The sequence below is a fragment of the Papilio xuthus genome, unplaced genomic scaffold (assembly GCF_000836235.2).
Source record: "Papilio xuthus unplaced genomic scaffold, Pxut_1.1 DF827542.1, whole genome shotgun sequence".
In the NCBI taxonomy this organism is placed as follows: domain Eukaryota; kingdom Metazoa; phylum Arthropoda; class Insecta; order Lepidoptera; family Papilionidae; genus Papilio; species Papilio xuthus.
The window spans coordinates 3,288,527-3,307,365 of record NW_013531107.1 but is presented as its reverse complement, the minus strand read 5'-3'; the positions used below and the strand labels follow the sequence as shown (position 1 = coordinate 3,307,365).

General features: G+C 32.5%; 2 protein-coding genes across 3 annotated transcripts; both read left to right on the top strand.

Moving 5' to 3' along the window:
• Positions 1-9,421, top strand: LOC106119037 (putative inorganic phosphate cotransporter). Of its 2 annotated transcripts, none has more exons than XM_013313871.1 (9): positions 1-76; positions 5,037-5,086; positions 5,573-5,796; positions 6,422-6,658; positions 7,345-7,551; positions 7,849-8,022; positions 8,217-8,433; positions 8,654-8,892; positions 9,161-9,421. In XM_013313871.1, the coding sequence occupies exons 2-9, from the start codon at positions 5,053-5,055 to the stop codon at positions 9,374-9,376; spliced, it is 1,548 nt and encodes a 515-aa protein (XP_013169325.1). In that variant the 5' UTR covers positions 1-76; positions 5,037-5,052; the 3' UTR covers positions 9,377-9,421. The 2 variants fall into 2 exon arrangements, with proteins under 2 accessions (XP_013169325.1, XP_013169326.1); XM_013313872.1 differs by lacking the exon at positions 1-76 and adding an exon at positions 942-1,111.
• Positions 9,422-11,298: 1,877 nt separating this feature from the next.
• On the top strand, positions 11,299-16,872 carry LOC106119036 (putative inorganic phosphate cotransporter). Its single transcript, XM_013313870.1, has 8 exons — positions 11,299-11,517; positions 11,957-12,162; positions 12,550-12,789; positions 13,164-13,373; positions 13,675-13,842; positions 14,268-14,484; positions 14,829-15,067; positions 16,592-16,872. The coding sequence occupies exons 1-8, from the start codon at positions 11,481-11,483 to the stop codon at positions 16,820-16,822; spliced, it is 1,548 nt and encodes a 515-aa protein (XP_013169324.1). The 5' UTR covers positions 11,299-11,480; the 3' UTR covers positions 16,823-16,872.
• Positions 16,873-18,839: the final 1,967 nt, after the last annotated feature.

Below are 18,839 nucleotides of genomic sequence, written 5' to 3'. Positions count from 1 at the left end.
AAGATTTCAGTTAGAAAACTCTCGCATACAGAGAAGATCGAGTTCACTCGATGATTAGGATTATCATATCCAAATAGTAAGTAATAAATTTAATATTTACTTTATTTAATATTTTTAAGTATTAAAAAAGGCTTCTTTTATATTAATTCAATCGTAATATAATTTTTATTAAATTAATTAATTATTTATTTAAAGGGAAATTTATGTAAAGGTATTGTTATTTTTAAATATCTTTTGAATAATAATATAATTCAATTGAATAATAAAATATCCGTTTATAATTTTCCGTTAAAACGGACGACTTAGGACGGAGAAATATTTTTCTGCGCTTTCCCTCCTCTGTCGAATAAAGGTAGACAACGCATCGGCAAATGCACACGTCTATAGGCAACGGTCGCCTTGCTATTTTGGCGAATTCCATTGGCAGCTTACTGATTTGCCACCATTTGCTATAAATAAGCTCGTTTAGTATTGCTAACGATGTATATTTGTTTATTTAGTACTTTATGTACGTTATGTACCAAAATAGTTGAATCTTTATTATAAATTCAAATTGAAATGTCCTTCAGATCTAAAGTTCAGACTCCAAGTTGACTACTCCAAGTTGAGTACATTACTTGGACCTTCCAATATTACTATATTACAATTTAAAACATGGCAAGGTGAATTTAAATATTATTATTAGCTTTATAATATTAATGATAAACTTCCTATAAATTACTTCGGTCGGGGTTAAAGTCTCGATAGATTTAAACACAGTTTTAACAAACGTAATTAAAAAAAAATTGACTTTTACGTAATTTTAACTTTTTATTAATTATATATTTTTTTGCCCATCTCTGAAGGATACAATTGTGTCATATGTTGCTTTTAACGTTACAAAAGCCTTCAAACTTAAACGGAATTTATGCATTAATGTACAATTTCGTATTTACGTTAAAATGTTTAGTCAAGACTACAACGTAATCGTCAACGCACGTCACTAACTCAGTAATACCAAAGAATTCGAGCTACCACATTCGTTTCTTACCGCCTCAAATCATGGCTGTGTGTTGATCATTTGACTTTGATATGTGAAGTGTAATTAGTGATATTTTAATTTTCTGCTTCTGTAAGTATTTTTTTAATATTAATATATATATATTAATTAGTGAATAATAATATTAGTTACACGAAAACTATAAGCTTATAATTGTTGCCCGTGACATCGTGCGTACGAAATTAGAAAATAAAATAAATATAGCTTACATATATGAACCGGCGACAGTGTTACTACAAACTTCGTATATTTAAATAATTTTTCATTTCGATTCAGTACTTTCGGCGCTGATTTGATGCAAACCACCAAACAAATAAAAAATATTTGTAATATTATTTTCATATAGTTTATTATTAAAAATGAAAATTGATAAATAAATCAATTTGTTATAATGAATCTAGAAAAATCGAATTACTTTTATTCCATTCGTAATAAAAAAACTAAAAGGTGAGTAATATAAAATATATTATCATCAATATTGGGATTTACGCGGGAAATAGACGAGAAGAGCTAGTTATAGATAATGTCACAAAATCCATGACTCTCAAGAAATACCTACTTATTACATTTCGTTTTTCCGATTGAGCCGCTATTAGATAAAATCGGAAAAGGTTCGATGTTTTTTTTTTAAATCAAAAATATTAGCAGATTATTGTGTAAATTTACTAATATTTCTTTTACCATTCCAAATAAGGTCTAAGCTTGTGCTAGGATATGTGATGGATATTACGACAATAGTCGATTGGAGGGATTCGAACCCCCGACCTCGTGATCGGAAATCCGTACCCTTAACCATGTTACTATGACATTTACACAATGAACACAAACCCGAAAGCCATTAGTTTATCTCATTGAGCTTGGATGAATTTCTTGTCTTGGTTTCGCAATTTACCAATCGAATTCTATACTTCCGTAAACCAATCTTTGTGATAGGATTTTAAAGGCATAGTTTGAATTAATTCAAGTTGATATTTAGTATAAAAGTACCATAGCAATAAAAATGGATAAGTTTTTCTTTCTCCTCAAATATTATATTAAATATAAGCTAAGTTGTATATACTTTAGTGTGAGTAAATTATTGCCGAAGGATTAAGTACATAGCTAGTAAATAGTAGTAGCTTGGTCGCTTTTATTACGGGAAAAATTAAGATTGAGCTAAATTGTTTAATAAACCTAAGGTTTAGAACTCAAACCTTCGAATAATTCCATTTCCTAATTATCCTCCATTTCTATTTCAAAAAAGGATTGAAAGGGAAGGTGAATATGATATCATAGTTGGTGAAAAGGTAAAAGAAATCCTTTTACTTCAGTTCCTCGCCACACCATCACACCACAACATCACTTCCAAATAACTTTAATAGTTACGGAACCATTAGGATTTTTTTAAGATCTTGATACAGTTACGTTTGAAGAGTAGCGCAAGTTTTCTGTCAGTCCTTGATAATGATATTGTTAGCATTATGCTAATGTACCGCAGTATCTTATCTGTATGATACAGTAGTAAGTCTATGGTAAACTGGAGACTTTGTTTTTATGACTTTCATTCATACTGAGATTGAGATTCTATCTGAAATTGATAACGAGCGACTTATCGGTATGAAAATTCAAACATTCAACAATCGGATGGGAATATCAAGTAAGAATTCATAGGTATCACAAAAATCCGCAAATCGACCTTTCGATATATAACCTGAAAGTGCTTGTTTTTTACACCTTAAAAGTTGGCGTGATCTGATGAGTGTCTATTGTATTGGTAATTAATCATCATCATCAGAATACCGCTTTCTCGTTTGCCTTCTGCTCTAAATACGTGTCCCGTGAACACTATACCATTTAAGGTAAAAGAAGTTTTGTATATGTAACTTACTGACGAAGATTATCCTTATGACGAAATAATGTTCGACCTCTAAACGAAGTGACACAATTTACATCTTACTGACCTTTATTATTGAGGATAACCAATATTTTACATTTTTATTGACAAAATAAAATATTAAAAAATACTACCGAATTAATCCGAATGATTTAAGTATTAATCGATTTCATTGTAAACATAGAATTACGTAAAAAACACGTTGCATTAATTTTTAAAGCCATCGCATTTTATCCCGACTGATCTATCAGACGAAATGTAAGATGTATTTATTTTTATTTCGAGGAATAATTGACGTATTATCTATATAAATAAAATATTTCAAGCATGACTAATTAATAGTCAACGAATCAATTCAAATATCACACAAAAACAACAAGTTACGAATATTTTTTTTTCCTTTCCAAACAGCTTCAATTTCAAAGATTTGATATGTTTTTTAAAATTGTTCAGATAAAAAGATAATAATGTTTATCACGAAAATGCGCAATGACAGACTCGAAAACAACCTTTAGGCTATTGCCCTTGTATTTTCCCCGTAGTATATTTGCACAAAGAACAATTTATTGGTTATTTCTTGCCCATATCAAATAAGATAAGGAAAAACGAAAACGAAGAATTTTGAAAAGCAAGGAAAAATTATATCACTATTTTATTCGTTTAGTTTTTTATTATATTATATGCAAATATTACTTTTCGATTCTGCTTAAATAGTAGGAAAAATTTATAGTTAACAGCCGAAAATCAACATTCATTCAAAATTACAGAAGTAAAACATCAACTTAGATATAAAGTTATAAACAGCGTGCGAATAAAATAATAATAACAATAAAATTAATCGGGCTATGGTGTCATGGCAGTGTCGCATAAATGCTATCGTTTAAATTAATTAATCGTTAATTAACTAATTGTCATTTATAATTAATGCACCAATTAATTCATAAGATACAAAATGAAACATAAAATTGAACGTAAAAGACAAATTAATTAATACCTTTGTATATTTTCATAACTCAGCACTGCAACCAAAATGCGTTTGTTCATTGTTTTAAAAGTAATATTAAAACAATATACAAATTTAAATCAATATTTCCATCTATCAAAACTACTTTATTGATGTTAACTACCCGCGTTATTCTCCCATTTTTTCACCTATCTTTTTCTACAATAAAAGGCAAAGGTCTTAGTGGCCAGTATGCCACCTCTTTGACAGAATGTAAACTCTTTGTCTATAAAAGATATCGAGATATCATTCTTTTCTAAACTATTTTAAAAATGTAATAAAAATTAAGAAAATTGATGCAGATATGCAAAGTAAAAGTGAAAAATAGTAATATCGAAGTAAAATGAGTTCTTTTGGCATTGACATACTTTACTAATTAATAATATAGGTACTAAATTTATCTATAAGAAACAGTTGTAAAAAGAATAAAGCCTATTTAAAACAACGTAATCTAAAATAAAGGTTTTTTCACTAAAACAAAACAATGAAAACCTAATCCGTTACCAACACGCACAACGTTACGTTTTCCCGCTGCTCGTTTGCCCCCTTCTGTTATAAAAAAAAACAGTTGTAATCAATTTTTACAAGGCATTGAGATTAGTAATGCCTTCTTGAATCCGTAGATTCTCTTTTCGATTCCAATTTGACGTTATTCGGAACTTTGTCGTATAAATACTGACGATAATAAAAAATAAACCATAAACTTTTCACTTATAATCATTTGGTCCTTGGTTGAGAGTTGTCAACCTTCCTTGAAAAAAATCAAAGTCGAACTGTTTCCGGATTTTTTTCCGGTAAAGATAACTCATTGAAATCTCTGTTGACGTTGACATGAATAATGAGTTACCCTATAGGCATTCTTTACACCAACCTTATTTCTTTAGCAATAGAGACTATAATTGTGTAGTTATCGATTAAAAAAATAAACTTACTCGCTCGAGTACACACCATCAGAGCATTTTTTCCTTATTACATTGTTATCAAATAGTCGTCTTCTGAACATCTTATAACTACTATTGTCTTATCCATCAAATGTGGCAGTTGTAGTTTATAAATTAAAAAAAATCGATGGGTTCAAATAAACAATTTGTCCTTAATCAAAGTGATTTTGTTGATTTCAGACATAAGGATAGCAAAATGCTTACAGGATGGAGACTTGCCTTGTCAAAATGTGAGTAACTTTTAATTCTCATTTATGTTTGCTTGCTTGCTTGTTCAACCACGAGACGCTCACTGCTGGGCATAGGCCTCCCCCAATGATCGCCACGATGTACGGTCCTGTAAAATCAAATGAACATATTTGTTAATTTTTTGAATACGTCGCATGTTAACACAATAATCCAACTTTTTATAAAATCAATTTATTTTGAAGTTTGGCTAAGTAAGTTAAAAATAATTTTAAATTTTTGTTTTAAATTTCCTGCTTCTAATAAACATTAGAGCGATGTCTAATCGGATCGTTGAACTAACGTTAACAGGTATTTTTAATATAAACTAGACAGGGTAGGGTACGTATAAGTAATATTAGAGGCCTAACTATCCCTGGAGATCATTCTAAATCGACTAACATATGGCTAGGGACGTGACTTATGACAACTTGTCAGTATGACCTTAACAATTTATATATATTTTTTTATACAAAATATGCATATTGCAGTATTCATCATACCTCAGCGGTATGTTTTGGCTATACTGGCGCTGCTAGCTGTCGCCAATGCTTACACGATGCGCGTCTGCCTGAACCTCGCCATCACTCAGATGGTGAAGCGGACAGTGGCAGTGGAAGGTGATGCTCACTACGACCCCGACGCCTGTCCAGACATGAACGTGGTCACCAATAGTAGCGCTAGTACTCTCCAGAGTTATCTCAGGCGGGACGACGTAAGTACTATTTGTATTTCACCAATAAATAGGTGACTATGACGTATAAATAGCCTTCTAATCTGCAAAACTTAATGAAATAATAGCCCGTGCTGAGGGTCCTGACGCTTTAGACTAAACGCCATATGCGCTTGGTGGTAACCAAAGTCCGATGAAGCTGTAAATGCCTCTTCTAACTGATAACTTTAACATGTGATTTCATATTCTATTGACATTTTGATTTTGCTTAACAATACAAATAAAAATAATACAATGGTGGATTTGAAATTCAAAGAATATTGATATAATGTAATAATTCTAAACAGTTGTGATGTAAAAGATAATGCATCCCTCAAGTGCGCGATAAAACTGAGCCCAAACCTACATACCTTATCTAAATCCTAGTTAAATGTAATATCTTGAAATAAGCTTAAATAATGATATATATGTTGCACTTATGACTTTAACTGTAACAAAGTCAAATGTAAGAAATTCAAAGATAAAAAGAATTGGGTAAATTTAAAATCAACTCCGAGTTATCCTATAAATGCTATGTTTTTGGAGTTTTGAGGGTTTCATTAATGTAAATGGCATGAAAGCTGACCTGAGTCACTAGTTCGTATTCTACAAGTAATCTTCTTTGCAGCTCGTCGTTTTTGAATGGAGTGAAGCAACACAAGGGTTGCTTCTCAGCTCATTCTACTACGGTTACATCCTGACTCATATCCCTGGAGGTATGCTGGCTGAGAGGTACGGGGGCAAATGGGTGCTCGGCCTCGGCTTATTGTCTACTTCGATATGCACGTTCATCACTCCGATCACTGTGAAAATGGGAGGAGCGACAGCACTCTTTATCCTTAGAGTTATTGAAGGTTTAGGTGAGGTAAGTAACTGCAGTAGTGTTTCTAAGGTTTTTAAATTTGGTTACTTCAGATATGAGAACTATCTTGAATTTAAACTACGTAAAAATATTTATTTGTATTATAACATTCTAGTAAATTATTTTTTTTGGCATAGGAAGTATAATACGAAAACCTTGTACCTTCAGCGCTTGTGGTAGCATGACGTAATCACAGTTATGTTGTAATTTTGAATCAAATGAAAATTGCAAAGGATATAACGATGTTATTTTATACTTAAAGGACGCCTAATGTACGTCGTTGAATGTAATATTCCATTCAAAGTAAGATGTTAAATGCAAATACTTTACTCGCAAGACATTATGTTTTACATTTCAATAAGCCATAAAACAGAAATAAAAATTATGGTTCTTTTTTAGCACACTTTGAACTCGAAAGTGTCATTCAGATAATGCACTTGAGTATTATGTTAATCTTTGATGTTTAACATGTAATCAAAATTGATACAGAACAATAGATAGTAAACTGAAAGATATTTAAGAGATTTGAAGAATTTTTGTTATAACAACTAGTTGTTGATAAAACTTTTGTTAAGTTAACAAATATTTCAAAAATAATGGTTTAATTAACATCCACGACCACGTGTTCTGATATTCTTCTGTAACCATTGGACTGTTGTTATCTTAAGTAGCATTTTTTAAAATTTTAGGGTCCTACGATGCCTGGATTAATGGTGATGCTTTCAAGATGGTCGCCAAAGGAGGAAAGAGGCCGTATGGGTGCCATTGTGTTTGGAGGCGCGCAAATTGGTAACATCGCTGGATCCTATTTCTCTGGTCTGATCATGCACAACGGTATTTGGGATAACGTGTTCTACATGTTCGGTGGATTGGGTCTCGTTTGGTTTATTTTGTGGGTAAGAATATGTTCTTTATAAAATCTAATGTTATGTAGGACCACTACCCGATGAACTCTATTTAAAAATAGTTTGGAATATTATGAAAGGCAAGAGAAAGGAATAGAAAGTATAATTATTACTACAAATATTGAATAAGGTGCTTTTTAAATTCTTCATAATCTTTGATAATTTACTGCATTAATGGTACAGGACTAGACAACTGTAAATAGTTACGAGTATATTATTAGACTACATAGAGATAATAATACATTATAATAATTTTCGGTTAATTCTATGAAATATGTTTTATTTCAGAGTTTATTCTGCTACAGTACGCCAAATACACATCCGTACATCTCGGACAAGGAAAAGAAATTCTTAAATGAAAATGTGACCTCATTGATACACAGCCAGAAGGCTGACTTGGACCCCGTCCCATGGAAGGCGCTTGTGAGATCAGTTCCACTCTGGTCTTTAATTATTGCTGCTGTAAGTATTTGAACCGAATCCATAAACGGAATCATATTTAACGAAATCATATAAGAGTGCCATCTATTGGTGTAAGTTTAAATTATACCTATTTTATTTCTAAACTCTCTGATCTCGAATGAAGGTGTAATTAGAAGAAGCTATTTTACTAATTTATTACGAACTTTGTTAATTTTTTGCTTCTTTTTTTCCAGATTGGGCACGATTGGGGATATTTCACGATGGTTACAGATCTGCCAAAATACATGACCGATGTCCTTAAATTTAACATCAAGTCTGCTGGTCTATTGTCTGCCCTGCCATACGTGGCGATGTGGATCGCTTCATTCTTCTTCGGTCTTCTTTGTGACTTCTGCATTAAGAAAGGATATCACAGCCTGAAGAATGCTCGGAAGATTTATACTACCATAGGTAGGTTGTTTGTACAAAACATTTTGTATGCTTGTAGCTATTTCTTTTCTCTTCTCTTTATAGGATATACTTTATGACATTAACCTAATATTTAAAATCTCTAAAGACTTACAACCAGCAGTGGATTGACATCTACATCAATTTGGTTAAAAAGTAATATTAAAACTTTTTTTAAGCATATTAAAATTTTAGATAACTAAATAAACAATTTATTTTCTAGCCGCCACTGGCCCTGGTATTTGCATTATACTTGCTTCATACTCTGGCTGTGACACCACTCTGGCTGTGTTTTGGTTCATATTTGCGATGACGCTCATGGGCGCATACTATAGTGGTATGAAGATCAACGCCCTGGATATTACGCCCAACTACGCTGGTACCACTACTGCTCTAGTAAACGGCATTGCAGCAGTCTCCGGCATTATATCTCCGTATTTAATTGGACTACTTACACCAAATGTAAGTTTAGTTTTTTTATTGTTTCATAAATCTGCCAACAGGTGGCACGTTTACAAAATTAATATGTCTGTCAACAACTTCAAGGAAAATAATGTTTTTTTTATTCTTATTATTATCTGTAAGGGCTATTTATTTGTAAACCAAATATTATAGAAATAAATTATTATTCTAAAGTTTAGAACTACATAAAATCATAGGATAATCTGACACGTATTTAATAAAGTTTTACAACATAAAAACCACTTTACTAACGACATTTTTTTTTCAGTCTACTCTCAAGCAATGGCGGGTAGCATTTTGGGTTTGCTTAGTCGTGTTAGTTGTCACTAACATCGTCTACTTAATATTCGCGGAAGGAGATCAGCTTTGGTGGGACGACGTTAGGAAGCATGGCTATCCTGCTGGATGGAAGCACGGTCCACTGCCAACCAAATCAAAAGACGCAGAGGAATCAAAAGAAAGCGAAACTACAGAGAAAAAGTGATATATTTATTTTATAAGTCTAGCAAATAATAAGTTAAGCAAATGTTGTTATTGTTATGTTTTGTACAATAAATGATAAAAAATTCAGAGTTTTTTTGTATTGCAAGTTGTGTCCAAGTTTCAGAGAAACCCTGATCTGAGTAGTTTTTGGTTATTGATATGTAATTACGTAAAAAATACATGCTCCATAGCATAGACTCAATATTGAATATAACAATGTCATTAAACCAAATAGCCATCAAAATCGAAAGAAATAACTAAATCATAATAAAACAGATTAAAAATAATTTTTCAAGCCTTGTTAAGTTCTATGGAAATATTTTCATAGTTAAGAAATACGTTCACGTAGAAAACAAATAAGGGCCTGGATTCTTAAAAAAGATATGAATAACGACTGATACTAAGGATGTTTGTGCAATTTTTAGTAAATACTTCGATTTGTTATCTTTAATATAAGCAAAGAAAAGAGCACACCTTTTATGAAATTATTCATTGTGTATTTGGACTTGTAAACCTTCAAGAATATCGTTATCACACTCCGTCTTTATCTGTAAAGCAACTTCTAACAATTTGATTCCTATGTCTTTCCCTTGGTTATTTAATACAAGACCTCTTCTTTCCCTTTTCCCAAATATGTTCTTCTTCTTTTGTCTGTTTCTTTTTATTTCAACTTATGATATAAATCAACTTAAGATAAAATAATTATGATAAATTATTTACTTATTGATTTGTGGTCGAGAAATTGGGAAGCAAAAGGTAGCGTGGTTTGGACATGTTATGCAAAGGGAAGATGATGATATAAGCAAAAAAGTAATGAGATTGAATTTGACGGCTACAAAGGTAGAGGAAGACCAAAGAAAGCATGGATGGAGTGTGTAAAAGAGGATATGCGTAGGAAGGGGTAGATTCAGATATAACGGCTGACAGAGATGTAGGGAGGAGTAGTACTTACTGTGCCGACCTCGTGAATCACCATTCACTATTACTCAGCTAAGTGTCAAATATGGGTGACATCACATACTTTGTGATTAGAGATAATGTCATTGATATGTACATTGATGGTAAAGAGATGAGATTAAAAAGTGTTGATATATTTTCTGCAATACGTATGCGTTGTTTTATGATTTATATACGTCCCCATTGAGGGGCTCGGTGCCTAAGTTAGGGGTTACTAGACCTTAGTCATTCTCGATTGTTTAGTGCAGGGCTTCACATATATCTTCGAATTCTTTTCCCAAATATATGCAGGTTGCACGATGTTTTCCTTCACCGTAAAAATCTCGGATTTAGTAAATCGAAAAACACATTGGTACATGGCGGAGATAGAACTTCTAAGTCAAGCGCAAGACAAATCAAGTGCTTAACCCATGAGCCGACGACGCTCAAAGTATTGACAATAACCAAGTTTGTAACTTCTACAATTTGAAATGATCTACATAGCAACTCTATTCAATTCTTTAGCTTCCTATGAATACCTTACCAAGAGTTTATTAAACTATGTCTCAGTGGCTTAGGACCGCATAGTTTATTATACTTCACGTTAACTACAACTACTGTGGATTTTGACAGCAAAATTACGCTTTAAATAAATTGAAATAAAAAATACGATTGACTAAACCCCTATGACAATCAGAATAATATAAATCATATGAGACCTCACAATTCCATATCGGGTCCAAAGTTCTTGAAAATATGCGCGAAAAAACAGTATCCTCCCGAGTCAATACGGTAATGGAATATATATTCAATATTTGTTTAAATTATATAGCGTACAAATAAACTGTATCATTGCTCCAATATCTTATTAAAAGGAAAAAAAATATTCAAGGAAAGGTCTTTCGAAATTTGTGTTTTTTTATCGTTTAGTTTCAATTTATGTCGCAAGTTACTCAGACTGTATCTTTCTCTTAAAATGTTGTAGACGTATCGGGTGCGCCATCTCGTGTTTATCTCAACACGAGTTGATAGCAATAGTATCATGTCTACGTTTGCGGAATTTGACAGGTCCAGCGGCACGTATCCACGATAGCACTATATTGTAAGTTGTATAAGTGCATATCGCCCGTGCTGTTGGACTACGAAACGGTGTTTGTGATTTATGTTCCATGGCTTTGAAAGGATGGCGGCTTATTTTGAATCGAGGTATGAAACTTTTTATAATACCAATATACACGGGCATAATTAAGGATCCAATTTCATAACACAGTAGTGTTGACGAAGGCCACGAATTCTAACTTAGTAACTATACATTAATGATTTGAAAAAACTAACAAATGTATCTACCACACTATAACATGCATGCATACGACAGACTGCTTTATTTATGTTGCTAGAAGATCTAATAATTAAATATTAATAAAAGTCTCGTGTTACAATGTTAGTTACCATATTCCCTCGATACGACTTAACCGATTTTTATGAAATTTTAAATACATATTTAGTAGGTCTGAGATTTAGCTACTATCTAAGTTTTAATTCCGCGCGGCCGAAGGCGCGGGCGTCAGCTGGTTACATGCACATTTCTTTTAATTAAATTGCGTTTGATTATTTTCTACGTTTTCACGTTTTGAACATGTTTCAGTGATTTTCATACCTCAACGGTATGTTCTTGGCATTATGGGTCTGTTTGCTTTGGCAAACGCTTTCACAATGCGGGTATGTCTCAGTATGACTATCACACAAATGGTGTTGCATGCTGAATCCTCCGAGCACATAGTAGGCGAGACTTGCCCTGACAATAGCTATTCGTCCGGATCTGAAGGAAGTAACAGTACAGTTTACTTTGAAGTACGTATATTTCCAATTAACCTCGCAAAATATTTCTAGCCTACTTTTTGATGCTACCTTAACTAAATTCCTATTTATTTGAGTTTTCTAAATATCTTTACTAATCTTTATTTTCGTTAGCATTTTGTATCTATACGCATATTATCTTTATGGCAGTTGTTAAGTGCAAAGAGCTGTAATAAGCAACCAGCAGAATTATCTAAGAATAGTACTGCGCCAAATGTTTCTTTTAAACATCTAAAGTATTTACACCACCAGTATTGTTTCCTTTATTATTATCCCTACTATCACTAACAAAGCTAAAAGAGACTGGACTTTCAAAATCTTTACTTTGTTTAAAATCTAACCTAGCTGCATCTGTATGATAGATGTTATTATTCCAATCAGGGTCGGGATCGATATGATTGGAGCGAAGCAACACAAGGCTTTCTCTTGAGCGCGTTTTACTACGGCTACGTGATAACTCACTTGCCGGGAGGACTATTGGCTGAAAAGTTTGGAGGAAAATGGACACTTGGATTGGGTCTATTGGTCACTTCCATAGCGACAGCTCTTACCCCATGGGTTGTTAGTATGTGGGGTGCCGTGGGGTTGTTCATAATGCGGGTTATAGAAGGATTTGGCGAGGTAAGATAGTTGGTAGGTCTACAAATTTTATGTAATCTGATACTTTATCATTCTTACATCATCATTACATGTTTATTCAGTGTCGTAAATAACAAAATTGAGTATGTTAGACTTTAGATATCTCATAAGCCGGAAATTTAAATGTTTACATAATACTCTAGCAAGTTTGAAATAAATATTTTCATTCATATTCACAATCGATCGATGTCCATTGCAATATTCGACCTATGAGTCAAAAACTTGGAAAATACGCAAACAAATCTTTAAACGTTTTATGCCTTAGAAGATATTTCAATAAATTTAAGATTGTTGTGATTTTTTTTAAAGAATTGTTTATTTCATCAAAAAATATAATTTAATCTGTGATATTTCAGGGTCCAGTTACACCAGCGTTTGTACTTTTATTAGCTAGATGGGTACCACCTTCAGAACGGTCTCGGTTTGGAGCTATGATTTTTGGTGGAGCTCAGATCGGTAACATCGTCGGTCCTTACCTTTCTGGTATACTTTTAGCTGATGGTGGTGATTGGGCCAATGTGTTCTATGTCTTTGGAGGATTGGGTATGATCTGGTTCGTATTTTGGGTAAGTAAATGTTATCATATATGTTCTTAATGGAAATTTTGAGTTTAATGTTTACTGGATATACAAAGTGGTCATCTAAAATAGGTCTTATACAAAACTTTATGATTGATACTGTACGCGCTATCGATCACCACAGCCAATTTCTTAAATTAATGGATTACTTTTTCCTCAATCAATATTATTAAAACGACTGAAATAACTAACTTAATTGTTTCAATAGAATTTTCATTATCATTTAATTTGATTCCGTTTCCGTAAGAAATATTTCCATGGCTCTTTTCTAATGGTCCAATTATTTCAGGTGCTTTTATGCTACAGTACACCTAATTCCCATCCTTACATTTCTGACGAGGAGAGGAATTATTTGAACAATAACGTGGCTGCTTCGGGCTTACATAAAAAATTGGATCCAGTTCCATTCAAGGCAATGCTGAGATCCGGCCCGCTTTGGGTACTTATAATGGCAGCTGTAAGTTTCTTAATTTTTTATAAATTCAAAACGTGATATCTACACACTTCTGAAAAATCTAAAAATGTACATTACAATTTTTTTTATTTTGCGGAGCTTAGATTATACCAATTTGTACTCTTTGTTCTCATATTATTATGTTTCAATTATTTCCTACAGATGTGATAAAATTTCTTACTATTATTCCCGTTTTATCTAAGTGTTTCATCTTTGTAGTTAGGGCAACGAATTTCCTGATTACAAAGTTCAGTTTCAGTAATAATTCGTTTTCCATTCTGTTTTTTTCTGGGAGGATGCAAATTATTAGGTCTACAAAAACCTCTATTGTCACTTGAATTATGTATTGTAAATTTTTACCCAAAAACGGCAAAACTTTTATAAAAATCTAAAGACCAAAACATGGCGTTATGTTGTAATTTTTACAGATCGGTCACGACTGGGGCTACTTTACGATGATCACCGATTTGCCGAAATACTTCTCCGATGTGCTTAAGTTCAACATCAAAGAGACCGGTCTTATGTCCGCTCTGCCGTACGTTGCGATGTACATCTGCTCCTTTATATTTGCCGGCCTCTGCGATTTCTGCATCAAGAAGAATTGGCATAGCATTTCGACTGGCAGGAAAATTTATACAACCGTCTGTTAGTAAAGCTTTGTTTCATTTCCTTTGGATTACTAAGAATTGTTAACATAAGTCAAGCCTGCTAACATTTCAAAATTCTGTTTTAACTTCCTCTTTTCTCATGTTCATATGCTACATTTTTTTTCAATGCATTGTGATATCGTCCTCCAAATTGTCTCAAAATTCTCAAAACTATAAACGAAATACTCGTTGCTTCAAAAGACTATGTTTAATTTATTTTTGTTTATATCTGATACATTTTACTTCAACTTTCTAAACATTGATTCGACACAATATGTAGAAATAAGAATTCATTTTTATCAATTTTATTTGAGCTTCAAGGAAAATAATTTTATTTCACAGCCTCTTCCGTACCCGCTGTTTTTATAATTCTGGCCTCGTACTCCGGATGCGATCGCTTGCAGGCTGTGGGTCTATTCATTGCATCAATGGCGTTCATGGGAGGTTTCTATAGCAGCGTGAAGATAAATGCCATGGACATAGCTCCAAATTATGCTGGTACTTGCTCAGCGTTTGTGAACGGGATTGCTGCTATATCAGGAATCATTACACCATATTTGATAGGATTATTAACGCCTGATGTAAGTTGAGTTTTTAATTATTTCTTTCGAAATATTATTTCTTTTATTCGTTGATATAATTTTTTTTTTATAAAATAGCATATATTTTTTTAATTTACTAATATTTCTTGTACTATCGCAACTAAACTCTATATTTGTGATAGGACATGGTTTACAACTGTAGTCAAATGGCGGGATTCGAACCACGGACCTCCTGATTTGAAATCCGTACCCTTAACCATTACGCTATTGACGATTAAATATTCATTATAGTTGATTTTTCTGGAATTGAATTTTAAAGAGTACTCTATTAATTGCCATTATTGTTTGAAAACAATCAACAATTAAATATCGTCTTAAAATATATTTTTTTAAAGCAAGGTGCACTTCCTTCTTGACGTCGTAACGTTTTTGTATCCTCTTTTACCCTTTTGTTATAAAAAAATGTTGATCGATTAACACAAGGCAATTCAAATTAACTAAAAAAGAGATAATAAGGTCGTTTTTTACATCACAGTCAAGTTTGTTACAGGATATTAGTATTCGGTTGAGTGACTTTGTTTCGGTCAAAGGTGAAATTTAATAAGTCAGCTGGAAACCAACGCGCCTTTTCAACCGTAATACCTTTTAAAACTAATTTAGGTATTTAGCGCCTGAAGGAAATAATGCAGCAATTTCTTTTAAATGTAAATAACTAATGTTATTTAATTAAAGGCAATAGGTAATGAGAGATTTTATGAACAATTTTCAATCGTGTAAATTATTGAGTATTAAAATTAAAAAAAAGTCTTGTCATATCTCAGTTTCCTCTTTACGAATCAAAGTAAATAAAAATACTTGATTGTGATTAGATGATCGCATAGCAAAGTTTGTTTCCAAAGACCTTGCAGATATCACTGATGACTATCATATGCTGTCAATTTCATGTGACATATTCAAGTAACGTAAAAGATAGTTAAAGTAGAAAGATAAAATAATACTACTTTACGTCATACGGTAAGAATTCCTTTGGAACCTTGTACTAACAAAAATAAATTACATGTCAACCTTTTTTCAATCAGACGTATGCGGCAGAAAGCTTTCGACATTTTTCGTTTACAGTTTATTAAAAGTTTTTGCCTACTTTCCGTATCGATTTTTTTAATATTATTAGTTAGCAAGTTTTTGGAGAAGTAAAGCATATGCATCCAATCACCTAGTTAAATTAGACAAAATTTCTTTATAGTGGAAAGAATGTAAAAAAACATTTGAACCTGTCAAGTTATATCGCCTGCAAACAAAGATAATGAACGGACAATGATTAGTATCAGATCATATAAGTGGGTTTATTTCACTACACATCTCTACTGATTTTTTACTAATCTTTGTTTATTCCCTTAAAGAGTACTTGCAGTCATTGCCGAGGTTACACTGTGACAAATATTTTGATATCTGGGTTTAACCATGCTAATATTATAAATGCGAATGTTTGGTTGAATGGATCTCGATGAAATTTGGCATACATATAAAATTATTATAATTAATTTTATTTATTGCATATTTCAGCAAACAGTTGAGCAATGGCGGATAGCATTCTGGGCCGTCTTCGCAGTACTCGTCGGCACAAACGTTGTGTACGTAATTTGGGGATCAGGAGAGCAACAATGGTGGGACGATGTTGATAAATACGGTTACCCACCTGGATGGAAACATGGTACATTCAAGAAGCGACAAACTGATATGGAGAAGAAAATTGTACACCCCAAACACGATCACTCGCCAATTGCTAAAGATTGATTTTAATGTCTTACATAATGTAAATACCACTATTTATTATAATTAAAATATTAAGGCAATAGTTTTAATTATTTTTGTCATTGTTATACTGGAACATGCTTGTCCTGACAGACAGGTTTAATTAACCACCTATGCGAGACTCACTTGAGAACGAATACAGCCGAATATACAATCATTCTGCAGAAGGCCTGATACGTCCGAATCCTAGTCAATGCTGAATTTCAGCATCAGCTCACTATACGTCCCCACGAGGGACTCTGGGCCTAACCTAAGTTAGGTAGGTATGCAGTTTGCATCACGATGTTTTCCTTCACCCTGCTGAATTTAGTTACTGGATATTTACACATGAGTTTAGCCGTCATTACTGTATTTGACCGCAGTTATTAAAATACTTTTAAAATGCATAGAAGGAACAAAGAGGAATGGTTTCGAAGACTGAATTAGGGGCATTTGACAAAGTAAACATACAACTTGGCTTTATTGGTGCATTTAATTGGGGAACCAAAATTATTTATGGATTTGTAATTTTTACTTTAGTGGTATTATAAAACTTTATTGAATACTATAGTACACAATAAATACATTAATTGTCAAAAAAGGGAAGGAAAAATATAACACCAAGACTACTAAAAATAACAGTTAAATTATTCAAACTTTCGTGAGACATTATACTAAACTGATATATAAACACGGCTAAACACTCACGTATACTCGTCCGGTGGCGGCACCGACTAGTTTCGAGCCCATCGCGGGCCCTTCATCAGGATGAGTGGTACTGTTATGATTCCGCGAAATAATACCAGTACCACTCATCCTGATGAAGGGCCCCCGATGGGCGCGAAATAACGAATATACGTGAGTGTTTAGCCGTGTTTATATATCAGTTTAAAAATAACAGCATATTTATGTGATGACATGAATTACACACTTATTTCAATTTCTATGGTGTATTAGGTAAACGTGCGAAATTTATATAAAGACAAAGCTTTATTGTATGCACTATATTTTGTGAATATCATTACTTGCATACCTCCTAATATTAGTCATATTCTTTTGTATTTATCCTTGTTTTGATACAGAGGCATTTTGATTCAAATACCTCACTGTTAATTCGCAAATACCTTTTAAGCAGCGACGTGACGAAGGTCTAATGAGGGTGTTCTTCCTCCTTTGAACTATTGCTTGGTGTTTTAAATCCTTAGTAAAAATGTTATATTAATTATGAAAGTTACTAATATACCAATGAATAGTTCAATCAAGTGAACGCACCAACCAAATCAAAGGAAAAGAAAAGAAAGACTAAGACTAAGAAGTTAAGGCTATCCCCAAGTTGTACGGAGGTTAATGAATTGCCTTTCATCTCTTAAGTTCTCTTGATTTTTATATCACTATATAGGAATATACGCGTAAATCAAAAGTAAGCAGTAAAAAAAATGAGACGTGTATTGTGTAGCAAATTATATTTGTCACTCGCTTTTTCAAACGTCATATCTAATGTTGACGCTATGGAAAATTATTAAGAAAATTACTTAATATTATACACTTCATTTTACGTAAATAGTGCTTCTCTCTATTCGAAGAACAAAATGATTTCATTATTAACATTCAGTTTAAAGACCATAGATTTTTTTACCCTTAGTAGCCTGCTTTATATACGAAAGTGATTTATTTTTAATATTACTGTGTTTGCTTGATAAAATAAAACAGTAACGAAATTTGTTTTTTTTTTAATTTCGTTGGAAAGAATATTATACAACAGTAAAATAAGTACAGCCAACCTATAAAAAAACTAATAGTAATGTGAACATTCGGTTTAAAAGATTGGTATCAAAATTGAAACTCTAGGCTAATAAGGGTTAAATAAACCATAGTTTAATCTCTTGATTAGTATAACAACACTATTCCCACTGATTTACTCTAATACCAGCTATTAGAATAAATATTACAGATCTAACGAGTAATAAACCAAATACTTTCTTAATAGTCAGTTAAGACTTATTTAATTGTACTTACATAG